Genomic DNA, 18,035 nt, shown 5'->3' with positions numbered 1-18,035 from the left:
CTTGTCCCCTTTTTCCCTCATCACTGGGTATACTTTACAAGGAGAATGCTAAGCTGCATAATGATTTATTCCTCAATTAAGATTTAAGGACTGGATAGTCTTCATAAAGCAATGATTGGTGAGGTTTCCATATAATAGCTTTGCAGCTAATGGTTTCTGACAATGGCACTTTGCGGAAGGGGACAACTAGATCAAGCAAGAGAAATATGGGAAAACAGCACTGTGAGTGTTCAGGTTAGGTTGATGGCCAGGATTATACCAAGGCAAAAGCTGAAAAATGGTAACACAAGAAGAACTCATTCCTATCCCCTAAATAGGTGTATGTTCAGTGGTCATTTGGACAAGATCCTGCCCCACAGCCCACCTCTTACATTTCATCAGCATCTCCAAGCATCTGGAAAGTCTCCTCTCCTAGCTGGCTCAGAAACTCCGGGTGGAACAGAGCCAGCAGCTTTGTCTTGTGGTCCCTGCAGTGTGCTGAGGCAATCTTTGGCTTGTGGAAAGGCTGTTAGGAGCCAGTCCAATTTGGAGCAGGTGTAGAGTTGTTCTACTCGGTGCTCAGGAGTGCACTGCTTCTGGGACCGGAGCCCCAGTAAAATTGATATAAACCTACCTCTCTGTTCTTCTGGCCAGAAACATAGCCAGTGGGAGCAAGGTATTAGATAAGCATGTGAATAGCAGGACAAGCAGATATGAAAAATCAGAGTCCCATCCGACACGCTAGGGAAAGGTTTTCTGAAAGGAGCATCAAAAACCACCAACAAATTACAGATAAGGATGTATAATGATCTTCTGGGGAAAAAAAGGGTTTTGATATTTTGGAAAAACATCTGGATACTTCAGGGATGGGCTAAATTGTGCCATAAACAAGGAGAGGAGAAGCTCTTGAAGGCTTGACCACTGCCATAGGTCTATTAGTACCCTGCACTCTTACTAGCGGTAAACTTGTCACTTATTTCTGGTCTTTCATATTGCATTAAAATTAGTTCATCTGGGAGAAGAGTTCACAGATATGAAGCACTGTATTATAGTCCATATTTTCTAGGGATTTGATCTTGACACTGTTTTAATTTGTTATTATAACCTTGACAGCTATGAAACCTTGCCATGCCTTCAGCATCCATAAAACTGTATTAACTTAGCACTGAAAATCCCTTTCATGGTAGGCAATATAAATTATATTATTAGACTAGTTCCAAAGGTAAACATGACAGACTAAGGCTTGTGAATAGGATGCACTCTGGAAAGTGAAGGGAATTCAGTGAAGTCTCTTAAGTCAACATCATGAGCTAAAGCTCACTGAATCTGCACATGGAGACTAAAATTGGCAGAAAATTACTGCTGGTTTAGTAAGTCCTAAATATTTTTCAGTGGGGTTTTGCATCCCGGGCAGTGAGTTCAACCCGTTCACAAAAGACTTGGTTTTCTTGGTAACTTTTCACAGACCCTTCCAAGGATAGCAGAAGTCCAAACACCAAGGCTGAAACCTAAACAACAACCTAGCCACATCTTAGTTGTGAATGAGAGTCTCCAAATAGGATTTGGCACACATTATTCAAAGTGTATTGGTGTTATGCTGTTAGGTATTTTATACTAATGCTTCTGAATGTTTCCCTAAATAATAATCCCAAAAATGGGAGAAGGGATATCTTGATTAGTTATTTGGGTTTTCACATATGGAGAGCTGAGATGCAAAAATGTAGGAGTCAGAATAAAAATCTAGATGAAGCTGGCAAGGTAGCTTTTAGAAATTTTTTTTTTTTTTTTTTTTAATAAAACCGCAACTTGTTACCCAAACTGACAAGGCAAAAGTGAGGATTACACTCTCCAAAGTCCTGGGTGAGAAATCAGCCCCCTGACCTCTACATGGAATGTGGACCAACTGCAGTGAGACAGGACATCTTTAACATTTCAGTACTAAGTTCTGGTGCTATGGTAAATTATTATGGTCACCAGGTCTTTGCCCTGTTCTGGTGGGACCTTTTGTAGTGGCTACAATAGCAGGGCATGTGGAGGTGACCATGTGGTGGCTTCTCAGCTGCTGCAGTTCCCAGGCTGGCACATTTACTGAAATCATCAGCAAAGGCCGGTTGCACAGTCAATGGATGCAGCTGAGGACTGTGCATGTGTTTATTCTGCCACCTCTGCAAGGCAGGAGTTGGGATCGGCCACATCTTAAACCATGAAAGCTGGGGCATCTGAGCTCAGGAGCCTAAGTCCCTAGTAACTCAAATATACTGATTTAGCTATGCATTGCAGTAAAAGGCAAGGCCATGAATCTTAGAATAATACATTAAATTTACTCTGTGACCACGTGGGGAATGATTCCTTAATTACACATATGTGCAGAATGACTGGAACAACTGATGAATTGCAGCAATCAGGTCCATCCTTATGTTAGCTCTAATGTTTTGATTTAAGTTTCGCTAAAAAATGTTGGCTCTCTGTGTTGTAAATGTTATGTTCAGAATATGTCGTGTTCAGCAAACTTTCCATAATGTAAGGCACCATTACAAGTGGATCCTTCTGGCTTTGTTGGCAAGTCCCCCTTCATCTAGCCCAGGAGCCTCCAAGAGCTCAGCATTCTTGAACCAGCTCACTTGAGCCTGAAGCGCTGTGTGGCTCACACTGGAGACTTGGGTTGTAAATGGACTGGAAGCTAAAGTCCACACCTTACCTGGAACAAGCAATTGAGGGAAGAAAAGTCCGCAAACCCAGCAGCAAGGGAGGGGAGAAAATGACACCCAGAGATACTGGTCATAATATTGCCACCTGAACCCTTCACTCATCCTCATCTGCTTTCTCCAAGCAGCTGGTGTGAGAGTGACTTATGGAAATGGTTACATTTCATTTGGAATAAGAAATAAAAAGGAAAGAGAAGTACAGGGCACAGAAAATCAGGGTGAAAATTGGACATTATCTCTGCTGATGTGCATTTATAACGCTAAAGACAACCAAATAAAAATTGTGTCCTTCTTCTACCCTTGGTCTGAATTACAGCCTTACCAATTATGGTCAAAAGCAAGATCCTAGTAATGTTTCAGCAGCAAAATCAATGTCAGCCCAGGCTGAATTGTGTTCTGCCTCGTGCTCACAACTCACAGACAATTGCTGAAATTACCAATGGCTGTAACTTTACTGCAAGGAACAATACAAGAAAGCAGTTTGATGGCAACAAGCAGTTACTGTTTGAAAATATTTTGGGCAAGAGATGAATGATTTTTTTGCTTGGGGGGGGGGCAGGATCCAGTCTTATGAGACACCCGAGCCTCAGATCCTGTGGCTACTGCCACAGCCGGAATCGGCACGCTGCAGGCAGAGCCAACCAAGCCCTTGTGGGGATCCGCCGAGATCCGACGTTGAGCATCGCCCCTGCCCTTGGCCCCGCGGTGGTTTGCATGAGCTGTGGCAGTGGGTCCCAAATGGTGCCCGGAGCCAAGCCAGCAGCGGCTGCCAGCACTGTCTGTTCTCTGCAGCTCTCGCTGACAGTAGGAGCAATGCCCGCAGGATGAGGGACACAGTCGTCCTCGCTTCTCAGTGAGGAATCCAGATCCATACAAGCCAAACGGGATAGAGCATCAGTGTTGTCAGAGCTTTTTGAAATGGCTGTTGTGTCACTTAGAGGTGGGGTGCCCTTTTTTCAGTCCTTTCCATTCAAGGGTTATTTGGATAAACCAGCTCTTATCTGGCACTTTCAGACAGGCAGACAAGATCATGACGCTGGGTTTACTGTACCATATTTGGTGAAAGCATTTTTGTAACTGTAGTAAAAATATATATTTCTGATATATAGCCTTATCCTTGAATGGCAAGAAAACATTTCAAGAGCTGTAAAATATTTCAGCTCTTATTTTCATGGGAATCCAATTAAGAAAATCAAATAGACAGCATATTTGGAGTACACAGAGAATAAGAAAAATGTCAGTACAGCCTGAAGATAATCCAAGTGTCACTGAAATTAATATCATCTACTTTTCTTGCAGTCCCCAAGGTCACTAGACAAAACTTTGTTTCTGTTATTGGTGTATGCTGTCCCTGAATCACAAAAAGAGAGAATAATTGCCTCCTTCCCACCTCAAAAATGTCCTTTAACAAACACTAGTGATAACTGGACCAAAGATGTTCCCATATCCACTGAAAAAGCTCTGAGATGCTGGACAAAACTTATCTGGTCTTTCCAAGGCACCCTTTTTGAATGCAGAAGGCCGTGTCCTTAGAGTCACTTGGGTATTTGGAGAACCAAAAAGCCATTCTCATCAAGCTACTGAAAAATTAATTTCATTTAAGTTTGGTCCTCAGTGTTAAGAAAATCCCTTCATTTTTATCTAAACATGCCTTTTCCCTCCACTGTGAATATAATGCAAAGAAGGGCTTTGAGGAATAGTGGACGGGTTGGCATATACTTCAGGACTTACTTAAACCTGTGAGTTTCTCCTGCCCTAATTGAGTATGTGGCTCAGCCACAGTGGCCATACTAATGGGTGGAGTGCTGCTGTAATGTATGGATGTCACTAACAAAATGCATGGGGAAGAAGGGGAGCTACAGTAGATTGGAAAGCATGTCTTGATACTAAACCAGAAGGAAGAAAATGATTGGGGTGCATGTTGGGATAGTACAGATAAATTTGGAGAAAAGGAAGAGAATGACTGTTTTTTGTCCAAGGAGGAGCCTGGTCCCTGGGGAATGTTGTATGCATAAGCAATGAAACTGAAATTTGTGAAGAAATAAAATATAGGCAGCTAAACATTCCCTTTCTCACCTCAGCTTCACTTCTAGATGGAGATATTTTCCAGTAACTGATTTAATCAAGAGAAACTCTTCCTCCCAGTTGTCTTTCCCACTACCTTTGGACTTCCTGTACCTTTCTGTACTTCAAAACTCCAATGTCTTTTTCTGTTCTGAGAATAACTTCGTTTTCCTACACGTATTGCATCCCTTCTGTCTTCTCCCCTCCTGCGTCTGAATTCTGATGTTCCACAGGTGATTGAAAAAAAGCATTAATCTCTCTTCCTTTCTGTGAGCAACATCCTTGCCATTACACATTTTACCTAGTGAAGTTTGTGGCACAAAACTGATGCTGGTCATTGAGCATAAGAAAGATGGAGCAATGTTTTGTTGTGTGAGCCAAGAAAGGATTCCAAAAATGTTTTTATCCAAGTTCAGATCTCTGGCAAACAGTGAGGTGCAGCTCCACGTTGAAAGCCTTCTCAGGCACGTGGCTGATATACTTACAAGACTCTCGTCTGAAGGTGATCATGCAAGGAAGACTTATTCCAGTGAGCTTTTTATATGTGTAGCCTTGTGGAGCTGACGTTACCTAAGACATGGCTTTATCAAGCAACAAAGAGACATAGACTGCTGCAGTATATCAGATGTAGGGACATTTCAAGGAGATTGGTGTGTGCTTTGTAAAACTGGAGGGAAATTTTCTTGCCAGAATACAAAATACATCTCCCTCTCCTTACTTTTAATTCACATTTATTACTAAATCTTATGTTGTAAACAAGACTGAGAGGCAGTTTTTTACAAGCTGCAAAAGTTGGGAGTATAAATATGATCATTAAAAATAGAGCTCAATATATTGTATGGATAAGCTGGGAATAGACTTTTTAAAATCTGTTTTTGATACAAAGCTAAATAAGACGAGATCCAGCCATCATGTGAATAGTAAGTTAGGTGGGGACTACACAGCCATGAAGCTATGGTGATGGGTGTCCTGTTACCAGGAGTGCATATAATATCATCTGTGCTCATGGAGGCTAAGGCGGGCTTCCGTTTCCAAATAGGTTCCAATTGCTGAATTTGTGCCTGGCTGAGGAACAAGGGTTAGATCTCCTGAGGAACATTGCTTGGCACTGATGTCGAGGGGTTGTTTTGTGTGCATATTGACTTCGGTCCCTATAAAGGCATAAAATGCATGTCGAAAGCCAGATGAACGGTTTGCAAAATGTAGCAGCTCATGTAATACACAAAGCATTTGGCTTGACTAAAAAGACAACTACTTTCCTTTAAAACAATCAGAGCTGAGTGGAAAATTATTGACTTATCCTACAAGAGCTTTCGAGGTGCCACCCCATCCTGCTCTTTCATCCTGAGAGCAAAGTAAGACCTTCAGAGGGTAAATCCTCCCACAAGCCCAGACTGATGCCTTGCCTGAGGCATGGAGATCTGCATGCCCCGGGGAGACAGCTCAAAGCACAGAACCCAAAGGCCAACCTGGTGGCTGTTCGCTCCACTTTGCCTTACATATGATGCTTACAGGCTAATTACCCAAACTTCACCAGGACAATGGGCAGTTCCCATCACTGGTGTTTCAGAAGTGGATCGTCTGTTGGTCTGATGAGGCACTTGGAGCAAGTTCCTTCCTAACTGACTTGTAGCAGCTCCTTTTCCAGCTGATCTACGTTGGGTAAAACCTCAGGTGCTCACTGAAAGAGAGACGTGAGCTGGGATCTCCCACATCTCAGACAAGACACCCAGTGGTTGAAGAGTTAACCATTTGCACTAGCTGACCTTCATAAACTGACCAGCCTGGTGTGGTGGCCTGGTCCTGCAACATGGGCTTTGGAGGCTTCTGGATGGCCCAGCTGGGATGTGAACCTGAGCTTATACCACACCCTCAGGACTCTGCTCTGGGGGACTGCTCTCCCCTTCTCCATTCTCCTGGCACAAGAAAGCTTTCCCTGAGATGAGTCGGCTTTGCTGGCTGATTGCTGAGTGCCCGGGGAGGCAGGGCTGGGGGAGCGGCGCTGGAGGAGCACTTGCAAATCCATTTTATTGCTGTTTCAGTTTTCTCAGATAAAAGTTTTTTTCTCAGGGAAAGTTTCATGTTTGACATTTTCTGAAAAATATCCCATCAGTTTTAAGGCTAAATGTTATTTTTGCAGTAGTTAGGTAACCTAGTTCATCTATTACAGCAATGCAACATTTCTTACCAGGAAAAGATTAACTTTATATACAAAAATGTGTCCATAGGCCAAGCCTTGCCTGACACTCTTCCACTTGTATAAATTCATCCAGCCAACTGTTTTTCCCTTTGTCCTCCCTCTCTTTCACCTCAAAAATTTCTCCCCTCATCCATAGAAATTATACACAAACCAAGCCTGTGAGCTCTTCTGGAAAAAACCTGTCTCTTCTCCCCTTGTCTATACAGAGCCTGGCACAGTGAGAACCTGATCCCTGAACAGCATTTTGAAGTGGTGTGTGCCCTGAGCATTTGAACACTTGAATTCTGTTTATTAGTCATAAAGAAGAGAGGCTGCGGGATACAAATGTTGGAGTAATTTATCTCTAAAGTAGCCAAATTGGTATTCTGCAAGAGCATAGAGATCTACGCCACGGCAAGGAGAACATGAACCCTGTACTCCAGCAGACTCTCTGGTGAACAAAGGACTAATGCAAACCTAAGTCTGTTTGGAGCACTCATGCATCTAGCAGCAGTAACTACAGCAACTAGTGTATAACTTTTTCAGATTAAAAAAGAAAGTATTGCACGACTCTTCTATACCTGCTTGGGAGGAAAATAAACCTCTGAAATTTGACCTCCCTTAATAATTTCTCTGACAAGGACTTAATTTCTCTACCTCTTTGGGGACGGACAAGATCTGCACCACCAGCTAGATGTTAGGATGACATTTTTTTTATTTCTAGATCTAGTAACTCAGGTCTTTAGAAAGCAGCTGAATTACACCAATGATTCTTGGATCAGGTTGAGGCGAGAAGACAAATACCAGCCTCCTTCAAATTTCATCTTTATCCCTGGGTTCGATCTGACCAAAACAGTCCTCATATACTCACTTGTATCTGGCATTTGTTTCTTCAGCTCAGCAGATGAACATTTTCATTGACAACATACGCACAGCCACAACTCATTTACCTGTGAGGTCGTCGTTGGGCCAGGAGCCGAGCTGGCAGGCTTTGCACGTGTATTCATCAAATACGTATTCATTTTCTTTACAAGGAGTGCAGGTCCAACAGCAACTCACTTCTCCTTTACGGATCACCTGAGACAAAAATCGACATTTGATTTAGTTCCTGCTGCCCCAGTTGCTAATTTAATTTTTTAATCTCTTTGTTTTGAGAGAAGGGGTTTTAAAATTTTATTTTAAAGGGAGATCGTTTTCATGATACGTTTGCTTATACAAAGTATGACACAAGTTCTCATTTCTCCCATCATGTATGTACCACAAGAAAGAAACCGTTAACCCCACAGAACTATAAGTGGAGGTACAGAATGACAATAAGATGTTTTTTCCCCTCTTAGAATTAGCAAAACTCAAAATTTTATAGATGCAATGTGCCTACAGAAGCCAGTGCATGACACTCAAGACATATAATTCATTTCATTGTGGTCCATGTCAATGGAATCATGTCAACAGCATTACTTCCCTAAGGGTTCATTACCCAAAGATTTTTGGGTGCTTATTTTTCATCCAATTGTGAGTGATTTGTTAAAACTGATTTTTTCCAGACATTACACTGAGCATGCCTTTTCCAGAATTATTTAATTACTGCATTTCTAATTAACATTTAAGAGTGAGAATGTTATCTTTATCCATTTTAACATCTGACCTGATTTCTTATTTTATAATTTACTGCCAAATGTTATTGCATGCTCATGATTGAGATGCAGATTTTTCAAGATCCTTCTTTATCGTCTCTGGGAACTGAAAACATCTGTGTTTCTTGTCAATATGTCTTTCATTTGAAATAAAGTATTCCCAGTTTCTCTGCTCTTCCCAAACAATTTATAAATGAATACTCCCAATTATAGCATAAGAAGTAGGTTTTGCAATGATGAATTTAGAAGGTGGCTTCAAAACCAAATGTCTTTATTGCAATTTTAATAAATAAAATGTAAAGGAGTTTAATCAAAGAGAACTGGATTGCTTTTTGCAATGCTGCAGTGAAAAAAATGTATATTATATCATTTTCATCAGCAATATGGGGACTTGAAAACTTCAATTTTTGGTTTTGTTTTTAAAATTGTAGAGTGTGAAAAGAAAAAAAGCCACACCTGAATAGCTAAACTGGCAGAAAGGCCATGGGGGAGTACAACTGATTTGCTCTGCAAGTGTTGAGACTAGAGCTACTTGCAAAACAGAATATCTGTCCTCCAGAAGAATTCACATCTTGGGATTTCTTTCCGTTTGAACTAAAATGAAAAGTTGAACAAATGACAAAATTTATTCTGCCCGGGAAAATCAATTCTTAGAAAGCTTGTACTAAGTTTTAGACACTTATTTTGGTAAATTTGGTGCATTATAAAAATCCGTAATTTTCCAATGTATAAAATACTCAAGAAAATGAAATGGCAAAATAGAAACCATATGTTATTATCAAAACACCTAAACTTTTAATCAAAACCATTCATTTACACTTTTCTGTTAAACCTTTCATCAAATCAACATCTTCTATAAAATAGAAGGAATGGAATTCGACAAATCCATCAGAAAATTGGCGCACTGATCGTTTCTCACCAGCACTAACTGGGGGTTAATCCAGAGAAGGATTATGTATCCTTCTTTAGGAATCAAAATAATTGTTCTCCACTACTCAGAATCAGGTCAGACTTTTTTGTATTAAATTGCTTAGTCAGCTATTTCTTCATCCTTTTATTTCACATTTCTTGAACAATTGCTTGTTGTAGCACTTAACTGTAAAACAATCTTTTCTGTCCCTTTTAACAAAAATAATTCTCTTTAAAAGAAAAATTATTTTCCCTTCCCCTTGTCATCTGGGTAATCGTTTGAACCTGTATTTATTTAAATAATCATATGTCCGCACTATTTCAAATGTATAGAATTGGGTTGTGTTTGGATTTTATCAAGTCCTTCAGATGGATGTACCAAATGTTGCTGAGTGTTGGATGTCATTACACTGAATGTTTAAAATTCCTGTATAATAACTCAGTCCCACAGAATTCTACAGGAAAACCACCACGGAGCTTGGCAGGGTCAAGCTCTCCCCATCATCTGTGAAGACCATGAAGATAAAGGACTGTGAAGTAAACTTTGAGATGTATAATCAATAACCTAATGAAAGGCATAAAGAACATTTCAGACACTGGACTTTAAGCATGTGTCTTTGTGTGTGATGAACTGGCTTCATAATGAAGAATCCTCTTGGGAGAATCCTTGAGAGCATGGGCAGAAGGTGGAAGGAGACTGTGTTGATGAAGATCACAAGATACTTCCCATCACCTGTGTTGTGACAACAGATCATAAAGGAACTCAGAGCCACCCAGTTCTGAAGTTATTATCTGTTTGTCCATCTCTATCCTCTCACATATGTGACTTTGTGGCTGGAGCAGGCTAACATCAGACCCCTGTTTAGTTACTGTGGGAGTAATTGATCCCACCTTCCTTTATGTGTCTGCAGAAGGTATGTTCTCATCTGAACCAATTGTCCTGGCTGGGTGCCTTTTACCATCAGCGAAGAGAAAGAAGTGTTTCTACAACAAGATTCACCTTAACTACTTTCAAAGCCTACATGAGGATGGAAAACTGGAAAACTCAGTTTTCTTTCAGACTGAAGAGATTCACTTCGTGTTGCAGAGCATGGTCAGGTTCCCATCAGCCCCTCACTGTAACTCCCTCTCAGTTTTGCAGGCATGCCATGTTAACACTGGCGAAAAGTGATCCAGTTTCCAGTGAGACATGTCAGAAATTACAGCCGCTTTTTTTCAGTCTGAGCCACTCTCTTGTCCATGTCCATCCCCTTAGTCCACAGGCTTTTGTATAAATGACTGCAAGGTAAGCCAAGGACTTGCAGTATTTTAACTGTTCCGCAGTAAGTGTCATGGGATGCTGAAGGATAATAGAGTACAACTAATATACGACAGATTCATCTACCCTCCTTACTTACTGCAACATGGAAAGAGAGAAAGGAAAAATCAAAAACCTGGGAAACAAGCAGTAAAACAGGTATGATTAAAAAAAACCACATTACCTACGTTTCCTGAAGTAGTGGCAGTTATCGATGTTCTCTGACGATACCACAGACTTAAGGTCTGAGTAATAATGTTCCAGTCTAGGTGTCTATGTCTAGCACTGAAATAGTAGCAATTATTATCTATAGTTTACCTGCAATTGTACTGACAAGTCCCAGTCAGGGATTTGCACTCCACTGAATCAGATGCTGGAAAAATATGCAGCAAAAAAACCCCAAACAATATCTGTTCTAAAATGTTTGGAATATAAGTATAAAAAAGTCAGCAGTTCACAGATATAGGAGTACAAGAAAATGGCAACTTATGAAAATAGTGACATGACTATGATACGAGTAAGAACTAAACACATAAGTCTGTACATTTTAATTAAGGTGTGAGATACTGTCTCCATGTAAGAGTCAAGAAAAACTTGCTTTCAAATTTCAAGGCTGTGCATTCTACATGACTGAAGTAAATGGAGAAAATACTTACCTTTATCTGGCCTTTTTCGCAGGGTTCACTGCACACAGATCTGATGATGTTATTTTTCTCTGACCATATTTCATCATCGTCCATTTTCAGCTCACCATTGTCCCAGCTGCCAACATTGATATAATCAAAGTAGTCCTTCCCCATTTTCTTAAAATTCATGATTTCGTATCTTTGGAAACACAAAGGGGAGACATAGCTGAGTTGGGGAGAACATAATGAAATGTTTCAAATTAAAGGAACACTATACAGTCAAAATCAAGCTTGTTGAAATAAAGAAGGCAAAATTTCAAGCATTGTGCTTGCCCTTGATTCTCTCCCAATAATTTTTGTGATATCATAATCTTTCTTTTCCTTTGTATTTTAATATTTTCTTCTACCATCAGGAAAGTTCCCTGAACACTTCGGGCTTAAGTGACTGAGCTTCTGAGAATGACTGTATTTATTTAAGTAAAACAATGAAATGAGCCAGACAGGATTTATCCTTTCAGCACTGAAGCCAACTGCATAGTGAACCCTATTTGTCCTAGGCTCCCTCTATTGCAGATGCAGAGAAATCTAAATCTATAATGGCAATTCCCAACTCTAAGTGCCCCTCACTGCCTGCAGGTGCTTATTCCCCTCCTGAGAAAGGAAGCCTGAAGACAGCTAAGCTCCTAAAGTGAGGTAGAAGCAACTTAGGCCTGTGAGATCAAAAGAAACTTCCTGTGCTGTGAGACTGCAAGATGCAATTTGGTGTGGCACCCAGAGAGGAATCGGGCATCATTCTTCAGGCAGAGACTCCAGGACTCTGGGACTTGCTGGAGGTTTCAGGGAGATCTTCTTACCAAGAGGCACCTTGTAGTCCAGGCATTTGAAGAATGAAGTTGAGACTTGCCTTTTTTTTTGCCTTTTTCTTCTACAGCATTGCAGCAGCAAATGCTATTCTCTCCCATCCTTACAACCCCCTTCATTTTTATATAATTCCTGAGTGATCAGAACACATTGTACAATATGGTAAGGAAGAGAAAGAGTATTCATGCCTCAGCCCTAGGCTGCTTTTGGGTCAGATCACCACGTTATCTGGGAACAGAAGTATTAACAGCAGAGCTAGAGCTGATCAGAGTTTTCAGGTTCATGTTCCTCTTCCTCCTACTTTCTTTTTAGCTCCTACAGAGTCTTACAGAAAGTCTGCGGAGCAGCGTAGGACTCACTAGCCTCCTACTGACATGCTGAGCACCAGGCCACCTTTCTGCCTTACAGGCCAGTTCTTTTAGCACTTATTTGTAAGGCATGCTTGGAAAGTTGGGCAGCTCCTAAAGTGATGATGTCATGCTTTTCTTTACCTCCTCTTCAGTGGGTTTTGCAGCAATCTGACTAAACAACATGAAATTCACTGATGGAAAATAAGCAAATTATATAGACTGAGAAGATGAACACAATCATAGTTTAAAAAACCTGCCTGGTCCATAATCAAGGAGACAAATTTTTCCTGGCAGCAGGCACAAAATTAGACCCCAAGGCAAAGCATATGGACAGGGTTGTACTGGGAGTGATACTGTCAGAGTGTAATTTGTGAAGTCCAAGGGACAGATAAGTAAAAGAACCAGCACATTAAATCAAGATACTGAAGTATCTCTCTCAAGTTTTGAGGAAACATTTTTAAGACTGACAAGCGGTAGCCATACTATATCTAACATCAGTATTTTTCTGAGGCTGACATAAAACTCTTCTATGATATTCTCCATCCATGGATCTCAGAAAGCTTTGCATCAGGAAACAAAGTATAACTGTCACAGTGGAGAAACTATGCCAGGGATTCAATGCTAAAATCACACACAGGTCAGGATTAGCACTGCAAGCAACCTGTAAAAGAAAATGAAAGTGGAGCCTGACTGGATGGGCAATATGATATTAGTCATATCATATGAGTCTTGAGTCTTTCCAAAAGAAGAAAAAATGAGCAATGACACAGGTAGGAAGAAAAATGTATGATACTCCTGGATTTTGGGATATTTTACTTTCCATCCTGTATAAAGAAGGAAATGCCCATAGCTTTGAGAATGATCTCATCAAAGTTGGAGATGTGAATGCCAGACTGACACAAATGAACTGAATCCAGATAACACACACACAAACCCGAATAAACAGGCTTTTATGCATGGTCAGAAAACAAGGGTTTTTTCCTGAGGTTCACAGGCATAGTAACAGTCTGTGAAAGGATTAAACAGACTAACCAAAAAGTTAGCCCAGAAACCACTCTAGGGCCTTTATTCGACATTTTCAGGACATTGTAACACTCCTCTGAGTGTTGCTTTGTTAAAGCTCTCAGATCAGACTTTTATGGGCAGATGAACAAAAGTACTGCCAATGCTTAACAGGCCACAGGAACTAAAACAATTATCCCTCCAGTAGTAGTTCCATGCATACATCCCAAGGGGAATACTGGAAAGAAACTTGACAAATTAAATAAACTATTGACTCAATATGTTGTGTCTCTTGCAAGCCCTCTGTGGAGAACAGCATTGGTGGACTGATAGTAATAGCCAGACTCAGTAAGTCCATTGCTATAGTGGAGGTTCATGAGTCACTGGTTCCCTGGAGCTTCCTTGAGATACCACAGGGACAGTTCGTCACTTTAGGATAGGAGAGACCAGATGGTGCAATAGCACATTTCCAGCAGTGCCCTAATCACAGTGCAAAACACTTGTTTCAAAGCAGAAGTGCCATGAAGTTGCTGAGAATCCATATTCTATTGGTAGCACAGCCAAAAATCAGTAACTTGTTTTTCTTGCATTTTCTTGCCTTCCCGATTTCTTCCTTGGAGTTTCAATAGTATTTACAGGTAGCAAGAAATCATGGCTGTTCCTTCCATAGTAATTTATTTTTTTCCATGTCTTCTGTCTCTCCTAAAACAAGCCCTCCACTAGACTGTCTGTCTGCTTAAAGCTCAACATACACACAAAGGACTTTGGAATAGGTCCAGGAATCAAAGCATCTTGTGGGATTAATCATCTGTTGTATAATATCAAAACCCTTTTGCTATACATCAAAATCCAAAGCTATCTAGGTCAGAAAGGCTTTTTATGTTCTGATTTCCTGCTTAACACCACCACCACAGTACAGCTGTGAGGATTTAAATTTCCATTTTACAAAATGAAGATGCAGCTATCAACGCAAGCAAACAGGGGAGATGAGTTGTTCCAGTATGACTGTACCATCTCCCAGCTGTTGCAAATAGTATATGACAGTGCTCAAAAGACTATAAACTACTCAAAACCCGGGAGTTAGAGATGGATCATCCTACAAAGCCTTCTTAATAATGAAAAAGTAAATTTTGACTCAATGTTGGCTAATTTAAGCACATAGACTGGATCTAATGATGTGACTACTGTAGGAAAAGTGGGAACAAAGAACTATGTTTCGAAGGTAAACAAACTCTGGGAGCATTTTGTCACCACACACAGTCCATTAGTTTGAGTAGACAGAACACCACTGTATCTCACACAAATCCAGTGAGGCTGGACTTTCTTAAAATTGCATTACCCTGAAGTGCACAATCAACATGGTGTCCCCATGTTCTTCAGTGAAACACTAATGTCCTACTGTGACTGAGCAAATGACTGCAGATGATATAATTCCTTCATCATCCTTCTTAGAATTGAATTTTAAAAGACCCAAGACATTCAATTAAATTCCTTGCAACAAATGGAATTAAATCATTATTGTTAAGCATGCCAACACGAGGAAAAGGTAAAGCTAAAGGTCTCTTTGCAACATTCAGATATTGTCATTAGTGTTGTCATGCCACATATCATTTATTTGTGGCAAGCGACATATCATTTATTCGTGGCAGTCTTCAGTCTTTCTGCAAAAAATGAGTGAAACAGATAGGAATAAGGAAGGTTGCAGTCCACTTCATCTGAGCACCATTAAACCCAAATGGGAATCCTTTAAGAGAAGTCTGGGACAAGTCTTTTAGAAAGAATTTAGTCAGAAAAATCCAGACTGAGCACTTTTCTTCAGAATTCATCTATTTGTAAAAATAGAAATGTTTAGCGGAAGACAGCCTTGCTCACCAAAACAGTGCTGAAAATAAATTTCCATCTGAAATTTTCCTGGGTTTCTGCCAGTTTGTGTCTGAGTTCTCCTACTAGCTCACAATGCACTTCCTTAGAGTTAGAGTTTGAAGAGTTCGAAATTTGGGTCTCCAGAGACAGAAACAGACTGCTTTGTAGGTGGCTGTCCTGCTCTCTTTTGGGGAGAATGCTGACTTTACAGGTTTTCAAATAAAATGAAAAAAAATTCAGTTCTGAAATTGCAGAAATTTTTGGAAATGCCAAAATAGTCTGACCAATGGATTTACCTTTTGGTGTTTGGCTGCCTTCCGGGTTAAACCACAACACCTACCCATCTCTACTCGGAAGTTAATGCTTTCCTTTCAGTTCACATTGGTGGGAGAAGACAAAATTTAAATGAGTGTACAGGATGAATAATTTCCCCTCTAGTCATCTGTTTATATGGTGCATCTGTTTGCATCTGTTTACATCTTTTTAAACATCACAAAGATTTTTAAAAACTTCCCATTAATGTAGACAGAAAAGGCTGCCTTAATCAAACTGGAGCAAAAACAGTGAATGAGGCAGGAATCTACCCACTGAAATATTGGGAAAAAAATGTACTTTGCATGTTATCACACTTGCTGTTCACCTTCTGAGAGTTCAGTAGGCAGAAACCCAGGAAAAAACCTCATTACTCTTTTTAATGTGCATTTATATGGATACTACATGTATGTCATAGAAAAACTTGTCTTATATTTCATAGATGTATGTATATACATGTATGTAAGTTATGAGCAAAAGAGTCATAGAATCATAGAATCATGTAGGTTGGAAAAGACCTTTAAGATCAAGTCCAACCGTTAACCTAGCACTGCCAAGTCCACCACTAAACCATGTCCCTAAGCACCACATCTACACATCTTTTAAATACCTCCAGGGATGGTGACTCAACCACTGCCCTGGGCAGCCAGTTCCAATCTAAACCTCCCTTGGCGCAACTTGAGGCCGTTTCCTCTCGTCCCCTTGATCACCTGGTTGTCCTGTACGTGCTGTGTGATGCCACTCAGGATGATCTGCTCCATAACCTTCCCTGCCACTGAGGTCAGACTGACAGGCCTGTAGTTCCCCGGATCCTCCTTACAGCCCTTCTTACAGATGGGCACCCCATTTGCTAACTTCTAGTCAACTGGGACCTCCCCGGTTAGCCAGGACTGCTGGTAAATGATGGGAAGTGGCTTGGTGAGCACTTCTGCCAGCTCCCTCAGTACCCTTGGGTGGATCCCACCCGGGCCCATGCAGGAGGATTGTATACCTAAAAGTTCATGTCTTTAACCTTAAACATCATAAAAAATGTACATTAAAAAAAAAAAAAAAAGAGTTATTTTGGAAAAATAAGCACAGAAAGTCAGGAAATGTGAAAAATAGAAGTATGAGATCTTAGCTCTGATGTCAAGTCTGCATGCACCTACTACATACAGTTAACATGTCTGGTATTAAACGGTTTGACAGATGTCAACATTACCTTCCTGGCGAGTCGCCATTCTCATCAAACAAGATCATGTCCCCAGAGACCCCGGTAAAGTTAGTCTTCATGAGGGATTCCAGGAGCTTCCGACCATCTATGGGCTTCATGGCATCACAGAGGCCCACATAGCCTGGGCACAGCGACATCTGCATGTTGTGGAGGCCGTACGCCATCGAGTATATTGCGTTGATTACAAAGCCCATCTTGGAATCCTGAACGTGCTGCGTCCTCAGAGTCATCTGGCCTGCCGGGGAACATCGCAAAGCGGGTGGTTAGTGCATGGGGCTGAAATACGATCAACTCTTCAGATGTCTGTTGGTGGGCTGGTTATTAATGGTGGAAAAAATCTTTTAAAGTGTCTTAAACAGCTCATAGCAGATGCTTTTACTGGTACATACACTGACTATGTTAAAAAAAAAAAAGAAAGGAATGAAAGAAGAGGTTCTCCTCACGTACATTGTTTTTCGACTACTTCTCTTCCATGTGTTTTTTAAAGCATGCGTCATTAACATTACAATGTTTTGGGGACTCCAGGAACTTCTCTCCATCTGCAGAAATCTCTCCAAATCCTCAGAAATCTTTTATTGAGGTGTAAATGCTAACATGGGATCTATTCTGTAGTGACCTTGTAGACAACACTTTTGTTTCAGAGACATGGGAACCAATCCTGTGCAAACAGACCGACCTAGGCACAACTCCTTTACTGTACCAAAAATTCCTGTGCTAATAACTCTCCTCCTTCTATATCTCTTGCTCCTCTCAATTTATGAAGTGAGGATAATGATGCAACACAGATGAATGCATTAAAATGTCTGTGAAGGGTTTGATTACGTGGGTTAGGCAATGACTCTGTTTAGCCAGAATTGGTTAACCTTACTTTGTTTGGCTTTTAAAACATAATGTCTGGATTTCTATTTTCTGTTTAAGCTTCTGTGAAATGCACAATAAAAATTCATTCAGCAGCACCCTGAAGGCCTTTTTTTTTTTATAACCCAGTGTTATTAATGACACAGATTCGCTCTGTTAGCAGCACCAGTCCAGCTAATGAAG

General features: G+C 40.6%; 1 protein-coding gene across 3 annotated transcripts in view; it reads right to left on the bottom strand.

Annotated features, from left to right (window-relative positions):
* The window catches only part of GRM5 (glutamate receptor, metabotropic 5), a 45,479-nt gene extending 28,253 nt beyond the window's left edge, over positions 1-17,226 (bottom strand). For all 3 annotated transcript variants that reach the window (XM_009587402.1, XM_009587403.1, XM_009587404.1), the window contains exons 1-3: positions 16,983-17,226; positions 11,424-11,592; positions 7,878-8,004 (exon numbers count right to left, since the gene is read on the bottom strand). In XM_009587402.1, coding sequence (XP_009585697.1) covers positions 7,878-8,004; positions 11,424-11,592; positions 16,983-17,224 — 538 coding nt within the window. In that variant the 5' untranslated portion in view covers positions 17,225-17,226. The remainder of the gene's footprint in view (positions 1-7,877; positions 8,005-11,423; positions 11,593-16,982) is intronic.
* Positions 17,227-18,035: the final 809 nt, after the last annotated feature.

This window comes from Fulmarus glacialis, unplaced genomic scaffold, assembly GCF_000690835.1.
Source record: "Fulmarus glacialis isolate BGI_N327 unplaced genomic scaffold, ASM69083v1 scaffold7411, whole genome shotgun sequence".
NCBI lineage: Eukaryota > Metazoa > Chordata > Aves > Procellariiformes > Procellariidae > Fulmarus > Fulmarus glacialis.
The sequence above is the reverse complement of the archived record's forward strand: the minus strand, read 5'-3'. Positions and strand labels throughout refer to the sequence as shown.